Source organism: Nematolebias whitei, chromosome 1 (genome assembly GCF_014905685.2).
Source record: "Nematolebias whitei isolate Nwh7 chromosome 1, NemWhi1, whole genome shotgun sequence".
In the NCBI taxonomy this organism is placed as follows: domain Eukaryota; kingdom Metazoa; phylum Chordata; class Actinopteri; order Cyprinodontiformes; family Rivulidae; genus Nematolebias; species Nematolebias whitei.
This window is the reverse complement of record NC_056498.1, coordinates 73,572,626-73,590,617: the sequence shown is the minus strand read 5'-3', so window position 1 is coordinate 73,590,617 and position 17,992 is coordinate 73,572,626. Positions and strand designations below refer to the sequence as shown.

The window sequence follows — 17,992 nt, the reverse complement described above, 5'->3', positions numbered from 1 at the left end:
ACCATTAGTGAAAAGGCCAGACTTCAGGGGTATCTGAGGCAGGCTTGGAACACAAGAGTCAGGGTGGCTTCTGGGTAATACCAGATGGCTAGGCCTCAGACCGACGAAGCCTCTTGGATGAGGGGCGAAACGTTTCTTTTTAACAAAAAAAACGAAGTCCAGATGACATGATTCAACCTTTTTTGTTGTTATATACCTGGATGACTGAGAAAACAAACTTTGTGTTTTTGAAACCATTAGTGAAAAGGCCAGACCTCAGGGGTATCTGAGGCAGGCTTGAAACACAAGAGTCAGGGTGGCTTCTGGGTAATACCAGATGGCTAGGCCTCAGACTGACGAAGCCTCTTGGATGAGGGGCGAAACGTTTCTTTTTAACAAAAAAAAAAACGAAGTCCAGATGACATGATTCAACCTTTTTTGTTGTTATATACCTGGATGACTGAGAAAACAAACTTTGTATAATTTATTTTACTTTTATTTAAATATGTATCGGTCTTGACTGACTGACTGATTTAAAAATAAATCTGACGTCTCCTCCGCTGAGCTCTCAGAAAAGGGAGGGGGAAGAACCCCTCCTGTTGTTCTCCGTTCAGTATTCGGATACGAGTTTAAAATGAGATCCCAGTCTTTAAACGCATCTTTAGAGACACAGAAAGACGTCACACTGAAAGAAGTTAAAATCGTTTGTTCAAATGTACCAGACTCGACTGCTTTTCATCTCGACCATCGACACGTTGATGCAAAGCTTACTGGCAGCAGCCGTTTCCTCCTTCGACCGATCGATCACTTTTAACATGAAAGCTGCGTCATAAGAAATTCTCTGTGCGTTTTCCATCATCGCTGAACAAATGAACAGGTCTGTGCATGAAGTGCAAAAGACGGGAACAATCAAAAGAAATTAATTCATATCTTATCTTGGGGGATGGTTCTCCAGAGTACCTCGTTGGTCCTTCAGGTTAGACTTCTGGTAGTGATGAGCAAATGAAGCTTTTATGAAGCTTTTATGAAGCATTGAACCAGTTTGGCCAAATGTTTCAAAAATAGGTTCATTTGTTGAAGCTTCAGTTACAGTGACCTCTTGTGACATTTTTCAATGCTGCTCTAAAAAATTCATCAACTTTCTGTGTTGTCTGGTTTGACAATTTATTTATGCTTACATGTTTTTGAATAAATATTGATAAATGTGCATTGAAGAGATTTAATAAAAATGTTGCAATAGTATTGTGCTTGTGTAACTGTGGCAGAGTCTTAAAAATAATGAAATAACATCTCCAGCATCTCCATGTTTGGTGTTGAAGCGTCTAATCATAGAGGAGGTGTCATGATGCTTCAGTTCAGTTGAACACACCAAACACTGCACCTGCAGAAATATTTAATTTGAGCTCATACTGATAATTAAAATCACATCATTTTACTGTAATTATATTAAATACATGGGTTAGATAATATCTTCACTGCTGAACATTACTAACTTTTTGGACATTTAAAATACCAACACCACCTTATCATGAGCAGAATGAAGTGTTCCCACATGTTAGAACCACCTCTTTTCCTGGCTGGTTCTATAATTACTCCATTTCAACGCAACAGCAAAAGCACACCTACTCTCCCAACACAAACATTTCAGAGCTGTTTCAGAGTGTTGAGCGTTTTCAATTTAAAACTGTCTCAACCCGTCACCATCGAGACGAGGCGGTGCCAGAGAATCAGCTGTTTGGACCGCGAACCAGTCAAGCGATTCATTCCGTCAATGAAACGGTTGCAGACGTCACGTGACGTTCCGCACCAAAACAGACTCCGAAGCAGTGCTCCCATGTAATTTTACTGCAGGGTTTGAAGTATGTTTTGAAGCTTTTGTTTCATACTACCATCACTAATTTCTGGTCACATGATGACAGAATGGGTGGGTTTTTGAAACCGAGCAAAAGGCCTTGTACATCGGATTACCTGATCTGGTATCAGCATCAGCCTCCGATACCAGCATAATTTACAGCATGTAAAATACTAAAAACAGGAACATCTTTGTTGGTTTATGTCATGAACTTAGATGTTTGAAGCCATTTAATACCTTTAATGTCCACTTTAAAGCTAGGAATAAAATCAGACAGTATGTTTTGTGTTAGATTTAATTCTAACTTTGAAACTTATCCAACTGTGGTGGTACCAGGTGGTTCTCATTAAAAGTATGTGATTTACAAGGCACACCGGTTCGTACATCTTACAAAAATACTCGTGACATCTGAGACAGGCTTGCAAATTTAGAAAAGTTTATTTATGTACATTTTTTATAAATACTGTTTTTAAAATCCTGTGAAAAAAATTAAAATGATAATAATAAACCCAGGAGCTGGTTACCAGATGAAGGCCACCAAACCAGCACAGCCCCGGACCCCATCTACTGGAAAACAAAACAAAATAAATACAGGGCAACCACCAAACTAAGTCTAATCAAAAAGAAAGTGCAAAACAAATAAAGGCCAGCCCAACTAAATATCTACATTATACATTACAAATTTACAAAGTAAATGGGCTGTAAACAAACAAAATAAGGAAGACTATTTAAAGATAGAGCTTTAAACAATCAAATACTCATTTTAAAAGTTGTAGTCCAGACCCAGGTGTGTGGCTAATTACCCACGCCACTGACACGAGTGCTTAGGGACCACGCCCCAAACAATTTGTGGTGGTGAAGTCCAGTGAAGCATATATAATGTATTATTTAATATAATATCATTTAATATGCAGTGTAGTTAAATGTTTCCGCATTAGCAGCCTGACGTGTTTCTGTGATGTTTGTGTGCTTCAGATCGTGCAGGAGTCTCCCTTCCTCACCATGGACCTGCTGGAGTCCTGCTTCCCTTACGTCCTGCTGAGGAACGCCTACCACGCCGTCTACAAACAGAGCATCAGTGCCAGCGCGTGAACACGCTCCTGCCCGAGCCGTGAACACTACCGGAGTACACTAAACCCAGACTAAACACACTAATCAGTGTCTCAGCGTACTGACAGATTCTGATGTGGAGCACACTAAAGAAGTACCTGAAACTACAAATACCAAACAAAACAAACAGACGACCACTACACACACACACACACACACACACACACACACTAGCTGGACAAAGTTAGGGATCAGTGTTTATTTCTTTTTTCCATGATGTTGCCAGGGACCACAACCACAACGACACAATGTTTTAAAGAACAAACTTATAAAGATATAGAATATATAAATATATATATATAGCTGGCACTGAAATATCTTTTTTCCTTATTATTTTATTAAACGTTTTGAGATTTCTATCGTCCAGCTGAAACTTGGGTGTTGATTTGGATGCTTGTTTTGCAAATGCAAACAATTCTGATGTGATGTGGGGCTTTTATTTTTTTATTTTTTCTGTTACCTGGGGGGGAGGGGGGGTTATTCCAGTGTAAGTTTACACAAACTGTATGTACACACACTGACTGACTACATGCTAATATTTCTACATCTCACACACACACTGATGTAACACGGTGATGCGTTCTTTCTTTTCTAGCTAGTCGTAACACGAGCCTGTGGGTAAATCCTCTGTACTCTACTTTGATGTGAACTGTCTGTTTTTAATGTTTTTGTTATTTTTATGATGACGATTTGCCAAATGTGTTGACACTAAAACTCGTGTGTGAGGGCTTGGAGGTGCTGGAGTGTTTATTAACGGTGTGTGTGTTGCTGATCGCGCAGCACAAAACCACGCAGTCGTTTACGCTGTAAACAAACAACACAAACAACATGGTACATGTGCATCTCCTCCCCTCGGCTGTTCTCCACTCGTCGTTCGCTCGCTGGGATTCTTTCCGTTTTGTTGTTTTACAACCTGGAATTATTTGGATTGGAATAAATAATTTTACAAAAATATTCAGATTATTAAGTTAAATGTCGTAAAGAACTTGTTTTAAATAATGTTAAAATAAATAAAAGTGAAAAACAACACTTGTTTATCATTTCAGGCCCATAACTCGACACTTTGTCCAACATCAGGTGTCTTCAGGTCCGTCTCACCTGGACCTGTTGTCCATTCTTCAGGTCGCTGCTGCTGGTGACTCTCAGGTGGACTGAGGTCTGGACTTTGGACCAACCAGGACCTGTACCTGGTTGGTACTTCACAGCAACAGGGCTGAACTCATGCACACAGATTTTTTATTTATTTAAAACATTTCTCCCCCATTTACCTTTCATTAATCTGGAATAATTCTGTAGAATTATTGATTTTAATCAAATTAATAATTTCCAGGTTGTAAAACAAAAACTGAACCGATCACTAAGAAGGATAAACACTTTTGCACTACAGTGTGAAGTACTTATGGCTGATTAAAAGGGCCTTCTCAAAGAATGGCTTTATTTCTTTTTAATTTTTACACTACAGCAGCTGGGGGGGGGGGGACCAAGGTTGACCTTGAACTTCAGGCTTTGATTCACATTTTTGTGCTCAATTTTAACAGCAAGTAAATAAAACCAGTTCCTCAGCAGAACAACAACAACATCTCCATCGATCTGTGAACGTCAACAACTGGAACTGCAATAAGACTAAATAAATATATATATGTATTCGCTCTTGGTGATGTTTTCACTGGGTTTTTAAACTCTGTATTGGGACACCATGTTCCTCTGGGATGATTAAAGACAAAAACACAACTTGTGCAAAACTAATTGTTTCTTTGTTTCAAGTCACATCAGTGATTTGATATTAAGAAGCACACGCGTTATGTTAATTTATATCTGAAGTTAGGGCTGTTTTCTATCTGACCCATTAAAGGTGACATTTACATCCTGTGTCAGTTCAGCAAACAGCAGGTCATGTGATACTGACAGCTTGTGGAGGACAGCTCTGTGGATGGATGTGAAATGAAGCAGTTTGTATAACTTCACTGACTAATCAGATGAACATCAGGCTCAGACCTTCAGCAGCAGTGAGTGGCAGCTGGTTGTGAGGAAGAAAACATCTGTAAAGTGAAGAGGTGAGTAAAATCTTAATTTTTACCAGTGGTCTTTTCGTTAGTAGCGACTGTTTAAATCACATTTGGATAATTACACAATAGTGAAAGCAAGAAGCAGCTGATATTGTCAATAAATATAAAGACAAGTATTTCATCTCCATTATGTATGCATTCATAAAAGATCAGTTAAAAGTGACCTGCTTTATGTAGTAATCACATGAGGTTAGCACTAGTTCTATCATCTTGCTCTAAATGCACAAAGCCAGATTAGAGCTGCAGCAGCTCTGCTGTAGCACCCAGCAGCCACCAGGGGGCGCAACCTCGTTAAAACATTACCTTTTAATGGTTTTTCTTAGTGTAGAATATGCAAGGATTTACATGCACAGACTAATAACAGAATGGTAGAAGAAGTAAAACAAATTTGAACATTAGAACGAGCCAGTATGATGTATATATATATATATTACACAAATTATTTTTATTAAATATGACCTAGTCACTGTTAACCTTAAAGTAACAACTCTATAAGTTACAACTAATCGTGCTCCCCACCTAAAAAATAACTTTCTATGATGGAATAAAACTTTTGAAACAATTGAGTATATCACACATTTGTTGTAATGTTCAAGGTTCTTTATTGTCATTCGCATCACGTGGTACATGAGGTGGAACAAAATTGTGTACTCAAGGTCCCAGTTACATCCAAAAATAGCAAAAATATAAAGTATAAAAAGAAACCGTATGCAAGGATCTAAGCTTCACACTAAACACTATAATGTAAAATAACATGTCATTAAACAGCAGCCTGAACATGAGTCTGTTGTGAGCAGGTAAGTTAATGAATGCAGCAGCAGCTTTAATCCATGGCTTAATAACTTGCTATAACTCTGATTATATTATGAACATTAATTTACTGTGGTTTTCTATTAGTTTTAAAATATAATTTCGAATCAAGCGTCAGTAAAATTTTGACAGTACATTTTGACACCATTCAGAAATGGACTGGAATCGGAGGTCAATGACAGAAAATGTGAGTACTCTGAATCTTAGACCAGTTTGAGGGAAGGTACAACACTGTGACAAACACTGGTAATGGAATAAAGTATAAAACAGCAGAATATTAAAGCTATAGTTCATTCTTGTACATTGCTGGGTCTGGAGAGTGGTGGCACAGAGGTTAAGAGAAGGCGAGCCTGTGATCAGAAGGTAGCTAATTCGATCCCCCGGACCAATAACTTCAAAATGTGGGTGGGAAAGGTGAAGCACCCACACTGGCCTCCACCCTCGTGCCCCACTCTGGGCCCTTGAGCAAGGACCATCTGCTCCCCTGGGTGCCCTAGATAGCAGCTCCACACAGAGGGCTGTGGTAGCTCGGTGGTTTGTGGTTGTGTCAGGAAGGACATCCGGTGTAAAAACAATCGTCAAGTCTTTGTGCGACTTGGTTCGCTGTGGCGACTCCTGCCCACTGCGCAAGGAAATGCCGAAACGTCTTTTTTGCCAGTCTAATTTTGCTCCCTCACAGGTGCAGACTGTGATGCCAGACAAAGTTTGCACGTCGTGTTGACATTGAGAATTGGTCTTGACTGACGGACTCAATAAAGACATGATCTGCACGTCCATTTGACGTCTAATGTTTAGTGGGTGAAGAAGGGAGCAGCCGGAAAAAAAACAAACCTCAGCCTCCCTGGTAGTTGAACCTCAGATCCAGGAGGAACTGCGGGTTACGTCCTGACCGTGGAACACTGGACCAGCTTTTTACCCTCACTACGGTCCTTGAAGGGTCATGGGAGTTTGCCCATCCAGTCTACATGTGTTGTGTGAACTTGGTGTTCAACCGTGTTCCTCAGGTACACTGTGGGGGGTGCTCCATGAGTATGGGGTTGGAGACCCATTGCTACGGGCTGTTCAATCGCTATATAAAAGGTGCGAGAGTTTGGTTTGCATTGCCAGCAGTAAGTCGGACCATCGCCCAGGGAGCATCCTTACCAGATGCTTGAAACACCTAACTGACTCCTCTGGAGGTGGAGGAGCAGCAGCTCCACTCTGAGTCTCTCCTAACTGAACTTCTCACCCCATCTCTAAGGGAGAGTTCATCCACTCTGCAGAAATGTCATTTTAACCACTTTTATCTGCAATCTAGATCTTTTGCGCACTACCCAGAGGCCATGCCATAGGTGAGGGTAGGAATGTAGACAGACCAGTAAACGGAGAGCTTCACCTTACAGTTTATCTCCCTCTTCACCACATGAATTGGCACAGAGTCTGCAATACTGCTGACGCTGCACTGATCTGTCTGTTGATCTCACACTCCAGTCTGCCCTCACTCATGAATAAACCCCCAAGTTACTTGAACTCCTCCTTGAGGCAGAACCTCACTCCCAACCTGGAGAGGGCAATCCACCCTTTTCAAATGAGGACTATGGCCTCATATTTGGAGGTCATCCCAGCTGCTTCACACTTAGCTGTGAACCGCTCCAGTGAGAGCTGAAAATGACAAAAATCACTGCATGATGACGACAACTGGATCATATCATCCAAAAATGGCAGAGACGGAATCCTGAGGCCACCAAACTAGACTTCCTCCATCTTCTGGCTGCACTGAGAAATAAAGTCCAGAAATGTTATGAAAAGAATCTGTAACAATGGGCAGCCCTGAGAGTCGTAACTCCCACCCTGAAGCAGTCTGACACAGCCGGCAATGCAAACAAAACTTTCACACCGCTTGTTTAGGGACTGAATGGCCCACACCAATGAAACCCCATTCCCATACTCACAGAGCATGCCCCACAATGTACTCTGAAGAACACGGTCATACAACCTTCTCCAAGTCCACAAAACGCAGGTAGACTGGATGGGCAACCTCCACTGCCCCTTCGAGGACCCTAGTGAGGGTAAAGAGCCGGTCCAGTGTTCCACAACAGTGACGGAACCCCCATTGTTCCTCCTGAATCTGAGGTTTGACCCTCAACTGTACTCTGTTCTCCAATACCCCTGAATGCACCTTACTGGGGAGGCTAAGGAGAGTGATGCCTCTGATTACCCTTTTTGAAGAAAGGAACCACCACCCGAGTCTACCAGTCCAGTGGCACCGTCTTCGATGTGCACGTTATGTTTTAAAATACTGTGAACCAAGACAGCCCCACAACATCCAGAGCCTTGAGGAACTCGGGGCTGATCTCGTCACCAGCTTTTTTTAGTTTGCAAACTTGGTATTAGGATCTAGCACCTAAACCGATTATATAAAAAACACAATTCACATGTTTGTGTTTATTTTCATTAGGTTAAAAAAAACTTTTAAAACTGGTTGCGGGGAGCAGGTTAGCTAACTAATACATTAAAATCTAGCAACTAGAGAACTTTACATTTACATCCCACCATAATTTGATTAATCAGTAAGCAGCAGCTTTGTGCAGAAGTGATTTATTAGCGGTCTGGTTGTGTTGGGGTGAATCTCCTGCTCTGAATGCATCTGGGTGGGACATGGCACAAGGACTGGTCCACCTGCGAGGGCTTGGGGTAAGGGGAAAGGTCCATGGCAGCAGCCACTTCTCGATGAAAAGACCTATACCAGTTTTCACATCAGTTTTCAGTGACCCCAGAAAAACTCTAGACTTGTCACTAATCGTCTTTCTGAACAATTGTCAGATGATTATGAAAACATATAAGTGTAGAACTGTATGAATGTAAATAAAACCAATAAAAATCAGTTATTTATGCGTTTTAAAGATTGATAATACTGACGTTGGTGAAGTCCAGCTCTTTTAGCCTCAGTGGAGATGGTGAGTCATAGAGTGGCTTTCAGTAAACTTTGTAAGTGGAGGTTATGGTGAACATCCTTTTACCATTTACCATTAGCTGCGGCCATTTTTAAAGTGGGTCAAAAATGGGTAAACTTTCACTTTGATAAATGTTCAGACATGAGGTGCTTCATTTGATGGGAAAAAAAATGGTCCATATTGATTTGTCCAGTTGTTTAAAAATGTGCTGAATTCCTCTTCTGTGGATCAGTCGTCCTGAGCGTTGGTTTCCTCCTCTTCTTCCTCTTCAGGTACAGTACTTTCCAATTTACCTATGCAAAACAAACACATTCAAAACTAATTTATCAACACTGAACACACTGCAAAATACTTGTTTCACTGCATTCAAGCCCTGATGAGCATATTGGAAAAATATTTACATCACTGGCATTCTGCTGAATATCAAATATTTAGCCAGGCTATGGCACTGGGTCAAATTATTTAGTTATTTGTTGTTATGCCATCACAAATTAGTCGTTTTTCTTTTTGTTTGATTTTAAAAAAGGACATTCAGCATAGCAATAATTATGTTTCCTTCAATCTAAGCTTCTGCTAAAATTTTTAAAAACTGTCATTTCATCAAAAAAAGCGAGTGCGAGTGTGAGTCCTCCCCCAGAAAATTTGGAATAAGAGATGCCATTTCCTGCCTTTTGGTGTATTTTAACGTGTTGTTAAACATCCGTTTTCCTACATTTGTAAACATTTGATTAAATTGATTAAAAACAGGTCTGTCTTGTGAATGAGTCCTCGAGGCTCAATGAGACAAACAACCTGTAGAAATAAAGGTTGATTTGAAATTACTATTTTAGAGAGCAAGAAGAAAAGCCTGTGACTAGAGCAGCTCCTGGTTCTGTCAAACGTCTTACCCCCCCCCACACACACACACACACAACTCAAATCTCCGCCCCTAAAAGTCCAAAGTCGTAATGTATTTTTATTTTGATTATTTATTAAAAATACGAGAGGAGACGTTGCCCAGTCTGTGGAGTGGATGTTCCAGCCACATCATGCTCCTGCCAACAGAGACACGGACCACATGTCCCGCAGGGAGCATCTTCATCTACCTTCAGCTTTGTGTACATGTCTATGTGCATGAGTTCTGACACATCAGCAGCTGTGCGCACTCCGGAGAGCTGTCTGGAGACGCTCCTGTGAGTAAAACATGCAGTGTCTGCAGGGCGTACAGCTGAAACATAAAGATTCTACCAGCTGGACATGCAGTCCGCTTCTCTGCTGGGCTGGAGCAGTTGCGTAAAGCTGACACCCCACCATCAGCTTCACCCAGCTGGCAGGAGCATGTGGCGAATTGGTGCGCGTAATGTGGCTGGAACATCCACTCCACAGACTGGGCAATATCTCCTCTCGTTGTCCATCCATCCATTATCTTTACCCGCTTGTTCCATTTTGGGTCACGGGGGTCGCCGGTGCCCATGTCCAGCAGTCACTGTGCGAGGGGCGGGGTACACCCTGGACGGGTCGCAAGTCCATCACAGGAACACATAGAGACAAACGAGACAAACAACCATTCACTCTCTCACTCACACCGAGGGACAATTTAGAGTTACCAATCAGCCTAACATGTATGTTTTTTGGTCTGTGGGAGGAAACTAGAGTACCAGGAGAAAACCCACGCATGCACGGAGAGAACATGCAAACTCCACCCAGAGAGGCCCCGGACCGGGGTTTGAACCAAGGACCCACTTGCTGAGAGGCAGCAGCTCTACCAGTTGTGCCACCGTGCTGCCCTCCTCTCGTTGTATTATTAATAAATAATCCAAATAAAAATGCGCAATGACTTTGGACTTTTAGGGACGGAGATATGCCGGATCCGAGGAAACTGTTGCCGGAACAGTCAGTCAGAATGAGGGAGTTCCCGGATCATGTTCCGGCAGGATCCGGCTCAAATTAACCACTGGTTCTGACGTCAAAAATATTGAACACTACCATTTTCAGCTGCTAGAGGGCCCTCAACCAATATGGCAAGCCAAGTGTCTCATTAATAGTTAAAAGTGGCTATTAATGAGACACTTGGCTTGCCATACCAAACCACCTTCGTCTCGCTCCAGAACTCCTGGAGCAAATGTGAAATCAGCTGCATTTCACTGCGCCGCCCAGGAGAAATGCAGCTGATTTGACCATTAAAGTGCATTTATTAGGGAAAAGTTAAACTGAGACACACCTTTACTATAATGTCAAGCAAACAAATAATTGTTTTTAAGTGTTAATCTTGTTATTCTTGTTAAAGTCCTCCTGTGCATGCTCCTGCAGCCGCCATTTGGCAGCCAATCGATTTTTGGCACAACACCGGCCCACATTTCCGGGTTGTCAGTGGTGACGCATAATAGATGCAACTTATACGGTGAATTGACTTGTGTTTTTTCCACTTTATTAGACATTTTTGGACTGATGCGACATATACGGATGGCGGTGTGACATGTACGGCGGCAAATACTACAAACCATCTTCTAGTTTTTTATTAAAAAATCTTTAAAGTCAAATACAGTTAATAGCACAGTTAAAATGTTCACTTGAGTGTTTGGCGTATTGTTTTTGTATTACTAGTGCTTAGCGTATTCTTAGTTTAGTTTAGCTTAGTTTAGCTTTACTTAGATGCTCTTTGTGGACTTCACGTCTGCCTTCAACACCATGATCCCCCAAATCCTGACGGACAAACTGCTCACACTAGGACTAAGCCCCTCCATTTGCAACTGGGTACTAGACTTAACAAACAGACCACAGTTAGTGAGGATCCACAACTTTTCCTCCTCCACCATAACCCTCAGCACTGGCTCCCCTCAGGTTGTGTGTTGAGTTCCCACCTGTTCACGCTGCTCATGTATTTCTGTGCACCTACCCATCCAGGCTGTCATATTGTAAAGCTTACAGATGATACAGCGGTGGTGAGATGCATCACAAACACTTAATGAGTCCAGCTACAGGCAGGAGGTGGAACACCTGGAGAGCTGGTGCAGGAAGAACAACCTTCACATCATTGTGAATAAGACAATACAATGGAGATGGTTGTAGACTTCAGAAGGAATACCTACTCCCCCCCCGGACATAAGAGGATCAGCGGTGGAAGTGTTCTCCAGCTACAAGTACGTGGGTGTACACCTAAATGACGACTTCAGCTGGAGCAACAACACCACCAGCCTGATCAAGAAAGTTCATCAAAGACTCTACTTCCTCAGGCAGCTGAGACGAGCTGGTCTGGGAAGCTCAGTCCTCACCTCCTTCTACAGGTGTGCAGTGGAGACCATCCTGTGCTCCAGCATCAATGTGTGGCATGGAGGCTGCAGAAAGAAAAGCTCTGCAGAGAGTGGTGAAAGCTGCACAGAAGTCTGTTGGAGTCAGGCTCCCCACCATCACAGACATCTACACTTCCAGATGCAGGAAGAGGGCCACCTGTATCATGAAGGACCCCACTCACCCAGCACACACTTTGCCCCACTCCCCTTAGACATGAGGTTGAAGAGCATTAAGAGTAGAACCACTAGACTGAGGAACAGCTTCTACCCTGATGCTGTTAGACTCATGAATCTCTAATCAGGAAAATCACAGTGAAAAGGAAAATCACTGTAATGCCACTTGATTGTTGATATGTGCTGCTGGCTATCCATGATGCTGATCTCCTGCTGCTGATTTATTTCATGCTGCTGTGTTAATTCATCCTCATCTGCTCATAGACTCATATTTGTGCTGATGTTTGGTGTATTGTTTTTGTACTACTAGTGCTTAGTATATTCTTTAACGTTTTTCTTAGTTCATATCTTAGATCTTTTACTGTTTTTATTTAAAATGTATACTTTTGTTGGATGTAACTGGAACCCAATCTCTTCTACTGTAGAAATGTGAAAACCTAAAAAGTCCAAAAAAATTCAAATGAAAAAGAAGCTAAAATTATCTTTTCCAGAAATCCTAAATTTGTTTTCAAATGGTTTAGAAACCTCCAGTTTGTTAGTGGCTCCTCAGATTTAAGAAGTCGTCTAGATGAAGGACAAAACAACTCAGCAAAAAAAGAAACCGTCCAGATGACCTGACTGAACATTGTTGGGTTTGTACCTGGATTATTGAGCATGAACTTTGGGGATTTTATAAACCTGTTCAAAGACAAAAACAGGTGATGTGTGGTCTAACTTTCCCTCCTTTTGGAGTCATATTGCAGCATTGTAGACAAAATATAGCTGAAAATTTTAAAAATGAAAACGCACGACTAAATCCAAAATATAAACCATCTCTGTAATTTGTTGTGGATGAAACTATGGTAACAATTACTCACACCAATTGCCTCTGATAACAGACACTTTTTTTTTAAATGACAAGATTTTTATCACTCACCATCAAAAGACAAAAGATGAGTGACGATGTTTTTGCCCGTGTACATGTTCGCAGGATGCAGGTCTTTTAGCAAAATATCTCACAAATCACCAGACAAATTTAATGAAACTTAATTTAAATTTTATTAAAATTGCTTAACGCTTGGAAACATTGCAATTGAAGATGCCTTCCAAAGACAACTGAAACTGAAAAAGACTTTAAACATTATAACTTGTACTTGCGTTGGTCTGGACAGAAATCTCTGAGGTTGTTCCTGAGATCTGTTGGAGCCACTCTTTCACTATGGGGGTCACAGCACAGAGTTCTCCATTGACCGCTGGGACTACTGATGCTTTGACTCTCCACAACTTCTGTATTTCCTCTTTCAGTCCTTGGTATTTCTCAAGCTTCTCATACTCCTTCCTGATGTTAGTCACTTGATATACTACATACATCACCTTATTCTTCTTCTGCCTTCTGTAGTTGACCACCGCAATGGTTGATTGATTAGCAATCCTGTTTTAGTCTGGATCTAGAAATCCCACAGTCTCTATAGGCCTGTCATATTCTTCACCACCCTTGATGGAGTCTTCCACTTTGACATTGGGACCTCCAGATCATACTCGGCACAGATGTTCCTGTATATTATTCCAGCCACTTGGCTGTCATTCCATGTACGCTTTGCCTGCCTCAGATATGATCAAGTTGTGGCATTGTTGTGGTGGGTCTTTGTTCATTGTACCTTTCTGTTCTGACAGCTATTTGTTTTTTTCCTCCAAGTTGGTGCTCTGACCCTGATTTACCAAAGCTTGCTCTTAGAGCACAAAATGTCAGACAGGGCTTAATTTGTAAACTGACCCATGCTGGAACACAAATAGTGGGAGGGCTACCGTGGTGAGAGGGGGTCTGGGGGTCCTTCCCCAGAAAATTTTGAATAAAGTAAATGTGATTTCCTACATTTTGGTGTATTTTAACATGTTGTTAAACATCTGCGTTTATCTATATTTTGCAAACACTCCACTTCTGTCAAGCATCCTTCCCCTCCTCCCCCATACTTGATGGTTCTGAGCCCGACACTGTCCCTGCTCGTCGTTGTCCGACTCCACATGTGAAACCTCCAGGCGTCTCCTCCGTCTGTTCATTGTGGCTGCCTGTGGGCTCCTGCCCGCGTACGACTATGGAAGTCACCATATATAACTGCCTGGTAAGCTTGGCACTCACCCCCACCACTCTTTTAGGGGCTGAGATTTTTTAAGGGTAAACTTGGAAATACTTCTTCAAGGGGCAGCTCGTATGCTCGTAAGTGGCTGTTGTGTTTAAAATTAGTGTTTGTGTAATTATCTTCAGTTTATATATCCAATATAACTTTTATTTGTTCAAGGCAGTCATATTTGTTCATAACTTTATTATTAGTAAGCCTGAGAGTTACCAGATCCAAGCAAACGGTTACCGGAATACACCCTGTCAAAATAAGAATTCCCAGATCCTGTTCTGGCAGGAGCTGGCTCAAATTAAGCACTGATGTCATCTTTCTTGTGAGGAAGGAGTCTAAAATTGTGTGTGAGGATGAATTATGTGCTAGTTACAGTTTGTCTATAACAAACACCAAGTTTGAACATATGGGTATATTTATGCACAAGACACAAGGATACCCTAGGCCACAGATCAATGACTGACTTTGTAGTCATGTCATCTGATCTCTAATTGTATACTTGTTTTACCCAATTTTATGAAGAGCTGAGCTTTGAACTGTGAACTGATCACCGCCTGGTGATGAGTTGGATCAGATGGCGGGTAAGATGCTGGACAGACCAGGTAGACCCAAATTTGAAGGTTTGCTGAAAACCCCTGGCAGAAGAACCTGTCCATAGCATTTTCAACCCCCACCTCTGAGAGAGCTTCAACCGCTTCTCAGTAAAGGCTGGGGACAGTAAATTCAAGTGGGCTATGTTCCACACCTCCAATGTCAAGGAAAGCTGCCTTAAAATGTGTCAATAAGGTTGTCGGTGCTCATCTTGATGGCCATTCGTGAGCCCAGTGGACACCCCAGGTGAAGGAAGTCATCAAGCTAAAGGAGGAGTCCAGACAGATTAGCAGGTAGGACTCCTAAGCCAGCTGAGTAGTATCATCAGGCAAATCAGGCTTCAGCCCTGGCTGTTGCTGAGGCAAAGGCTTGGATGTGAGAGTTCAGTGAGGCCTTGGATAGAGACTCTTGATTGACTCCAAGAAGATTCTGGTAAATCATTAGGTGGATAAGGCAGGGAAAGTAGCACTTTATCAACACTGTGTATAGTGGAGGTGGGGAGCTGTTGACCTCAACCAGTGACATCATTGGGAAGTGAAAAGAATACTTTGCAGACCTCTTGGTTGACAAGCCTTTGCAACATCTCATGGACATTGGGGCAGAGCCACTGGGTTGGCAGACTGGTGTGGTGGTTCCCCTCTTCAAAAAGGTGGACTGGAAGATATGTTCTAATTATAGGGGCATCACTCTCATCATCCTCTGGCAAGGTCTATTCAGGGGTGCTGGAGAAGAGAGTCCAGTCCATGGGGGAACTTCAGATTCAGGAGGAACAATGTTTTGGCTGTGGAAAACTGAACTTTACCCTCACTTGTGCCCTTTGACAGGGCAGTTTGCAAACTCTTACAATGTGAGTTCTCTTCACATTGCCAGCAGTAATTTGGACTCCATCAGCATGGGAGTTGGACTCTGCCAGGGCTTCCTGTTGTCACAGATTCTGTTCATAACTTTAATTTTCTCAGTGCAGTCAGGTGGTGGAAAGTGGCCTTAGGATTCCATCTCTGCTATTTGCAGAAATTGTGGTCCTGTTGGCTTCATTGCGCCATGATCTCCAGCTCTCACTGGAGCTGCTCACAGCCAAGTGTGAAGTGGCATAGATAAGGATCAGCACCTCCAAATCTGAGGCCATGGTCCTCCGTTGATAAAGAATGGATTGCATTCTCCAGGTTGGGGTGAGGTGCTGCCTCAAGTGGAGGAGTTTAATTACAGTCACGTCAACAAACTGTTTGATACAGCTTCTACAGCATCGCTTACTCTGTGCCAGTCCATTGTGATTAAGAATGAACTGAGCTGCAAGGTAAAGTTTGCTGTTTATGGTTTGTCTATGTTTGTCCCCTCATCTATGGTCATAAACTGGGCAGTGACCAAAAAAACACTTTTGTGAATACAAGCTGTCAAAACTAGTTTTCTCCACAGGGTGAGAAATTCAGTTTTCCAAGAAAGACTGAGATTAAATATTCTACTCTTCAAATTGAGAGAAGCCAGTTGAGATGGTTTAGTCATCTGGTTATGATGAACGTCTCCCTTGGGAGGCGTTCAGGCATGTCCAAACCCAGGACACGGCAGAGACGGTCTTTCAGCTGGCCTGGGAATGCCTTGGAATACTCCCAGAAGAGCTGGAAGAGGTGGCTATGGAAAATGTCTTGGCTTTCCTGCTCAAGCTGCTGCCCCCATGACCGGACTTTGGAACAAGCAGAAGACAATGGATGTATGGTGTGGGACTTAAAACTTGTCATGCAACCAGCATTGCTGGGAAGTTTGGTATCATTCTGGATTGAACTTTTAAGTATCCATCAAAGGACTAGCCATCAATCCATTTTCTGTACCTACTTTTTTTTCCCATTTTGGGTCATGGGGAGCTGTTATCCATCTCTAACAATCACTCAGAGGCAGGGTACACTTTGAATAAGTTGCAAGTTCTCCACAGAGACATATAGAATCAAATGTTCACACTCACTCACACCTAGAGATGACGGTAATTTAGAATTACCAATGAACTTAACATGCATGTTTTTGGTCTGTGGGAAGAAACTGAAAATTCCAGAGATGACATGCCATCTCCATTCAGAAATGCTGGAAGGTGAACCTGCAACCTTTTTGCTGTGAGACACCATCACTTACCACTGTTCCACCATGTTCCCCAATTGGAGCACATGACACAGTATATGCAATCTTTGAAGTACATCTACTACTGATTACCTTTTGGAAACAATCAAAATCAGTATGTCTGGCACAGTTTTTTTTTACGATTACACAAATGACAATACTTTAGTTTTACAAGCATTGAGCTGAAACATGATGTGGTAGTACCTGAGAGTCATTCAAATTTGCTCTGACCAAAACATTTAGCTATGTCGCCTATAATATCAAATTTATGGGGGAATCAAGGAATGATGAGACTTTCATTTGGAAATGTTTTTGTAAACATTTTTCTAAAGGGCCAAAATTGTTACTGTGGAAATAGTAATGATCAGGGGGTCTACAACTTATATGATTATTTGATTTATTTTCAGTTTAGTTACAAAAATTTAGTGCCATTTATCCATCCATTCAGCCATCATTATCTTTACCCACTTCTTCCTTTTGAGGTCGCGGGGTTCACTAGTGCTCAGGTCCAGCTATCACTAGGCAAGTGGCGGGGTACATCTTGGAAAGGTCTCTGGTCCATCACAGGGACGCATAGAGACAAACGAGACAAACAACCATTCACTCTCTCACTCTCACCTAGGGACAATTTAGATTTACCAATCTGTCTAACTCGCATGTTTTTGGTCCATCCATCCATCCATCCATCCATCCATCCATCCATCCATTATCTTTACCCGCTTCTTCCATTTTGGGTCACGGGGGTCGCCGGTGCCCATGCCCATGCCCAGCAATCACTGTGCGAGGGGTGGGATACACCCTGGACGGGTCGCAAGTCCATCACAGGGCCACATATAGACAAACGAGACAAACAACCATTCACTCTCTCACTCACACCTAGGGACAATTTAGAGTTACCAATCAGCCTAACATGCATGTTTTTGGTCCTGTGGGAGGAAACTGGAGTACCTGGAGAAAACGCACTCATGCACAGAGAAAACATGCAAACTCCACCAAG

General features: G+C 42.2%; 2 protein-coding genes across 4 annotated transcripts in view; one reads left to right on the top strand and one right to left on the bottom strand.

Annotated features, from left to right (window-relative positions):
- Positions 1 to 3,406, top strand: part of nckap1 (NCK-associated protein 1) — a 94,255-nt gene extending 90,849 nt beyond the window's left edge. For all 3 annotated transcript variants that reach the window (XM_037680561.1, XM_037680553.1, XM_037680545.1), the window contains one exon: positions 2,807 to 3,406. In XM_037680561.1, the coding sequence (XP_037536489.1) occupies positions 2,807 to 2,923 (117 nt within the window). In that variant the 3' untranslated portion in view covers positions 2,924 to 3,406. The remainder of the gene's footprint in view (positions 1 to 2,806) is intronic.
- Positions 3,407 to 8,852: 5,446 nt separating this feature from the next.
- The window catches only part of LOC119420061 (protein phosphatase 1 regulatory subunit 1C), a 39,861-nt gene continuing 30,721 nt past the window's right edge, over positions 8,853 to 17,992 (bottom strand). Inside the window, exon 5 of the mRNA XM_037687438.1 lies at positions 8,853 to 9,043. Within this exon, the coding sequence (XP_037543366.1) occupies positions 8,979 to 9,043 (65 nt within the window). The 3' untranslated portion in view covers positions 8,853 to 8,978. The remainder of the gene's footprint in view (positions 9,044 to 17,992) is intronic.